At 61.4% G+C, this 459-nt stretch overlaps 1 protein-coding gene across 1 annotated transcript in view; it reads left to right on the top strand.

Moving 5' to 3' along the window:
- The first annotated feature begins 303 nt into the window (after positions 1-303).
- The window catches only part of UBA2 (ubiquitin like modifier activating enzyme 2), a 9,728-nt gene continuing 9,572 nt past the window's right edge, over positions 304-459 (top strand). The window contains exon 1 of the mRNA XM_019619663.2: positions 304-446. Coding sequence (XP_019475208.1) covers positions 304-446 — 143 coding nt within the window. The remainder of the gene's footprint in view (positions 447-459) is intronic.

Raw genomic sequence — 459 nt, 5'->3', positions numbered from 1 at the left:
TCTCGTCTCCGCTCGCCGCTTTCCGCCGGGCAGCGCCGCCGTACCGAGGCGAGCGGCGCGGCGTGGGGATGCCGCCGGGGTGTGCGCCTGCCGCAGCCGAGCCACTGTGCCGGGAGAGAGCCGCGTCCTGCTGATAGCATCTGCCGGTGCGCCGCGGGAAGGTAACTTTTGGGGTGTATTTTTTTTTTGATTTTTTTTTCCTTTGGCTTGTATTTTTTTTTTCTTTTTCCCTTTTCCTACTGCGGACTGTATTTTCATAGAGAGCTCCCCGACCTAACCCGAGCCGCCAGGCACCGGCCGAGCATGGAGAAGTACGAGGAGAACATGGCACTGAAGGCCACCAAGTTCATGGAGGACCTGTCCCTCTATGAGCCCTGCCCGGACGCTCCTTATGGCCGGGGTGGCCGCCGGGACCTAACGCTGCACGCCGACCTGGAGGAGACCAAGCGGGTCATCGCC

Source organism: Meleagris gallopavo, chromosome 13, assembly GCF_000146605.3.
Source record: "Meleagris gallopavo isolate NT-WF06-2002-E0010 breed Aviagen turkey brand Nicholas breeding stock chromosome 13, Turkey_5.1, whole genome shotgun sequence".
NCBI classification, from domain to species: Eukaryota; Metazoa; Chordata; class Aves; order Galliformes; family Phasianidae; genus Meleagris; species Meleagris gallopavo.
Note: the sequence above shows the minus strand (reverse complement) of the source record. Positions and strands in the feature narration are given on the sequence as shown.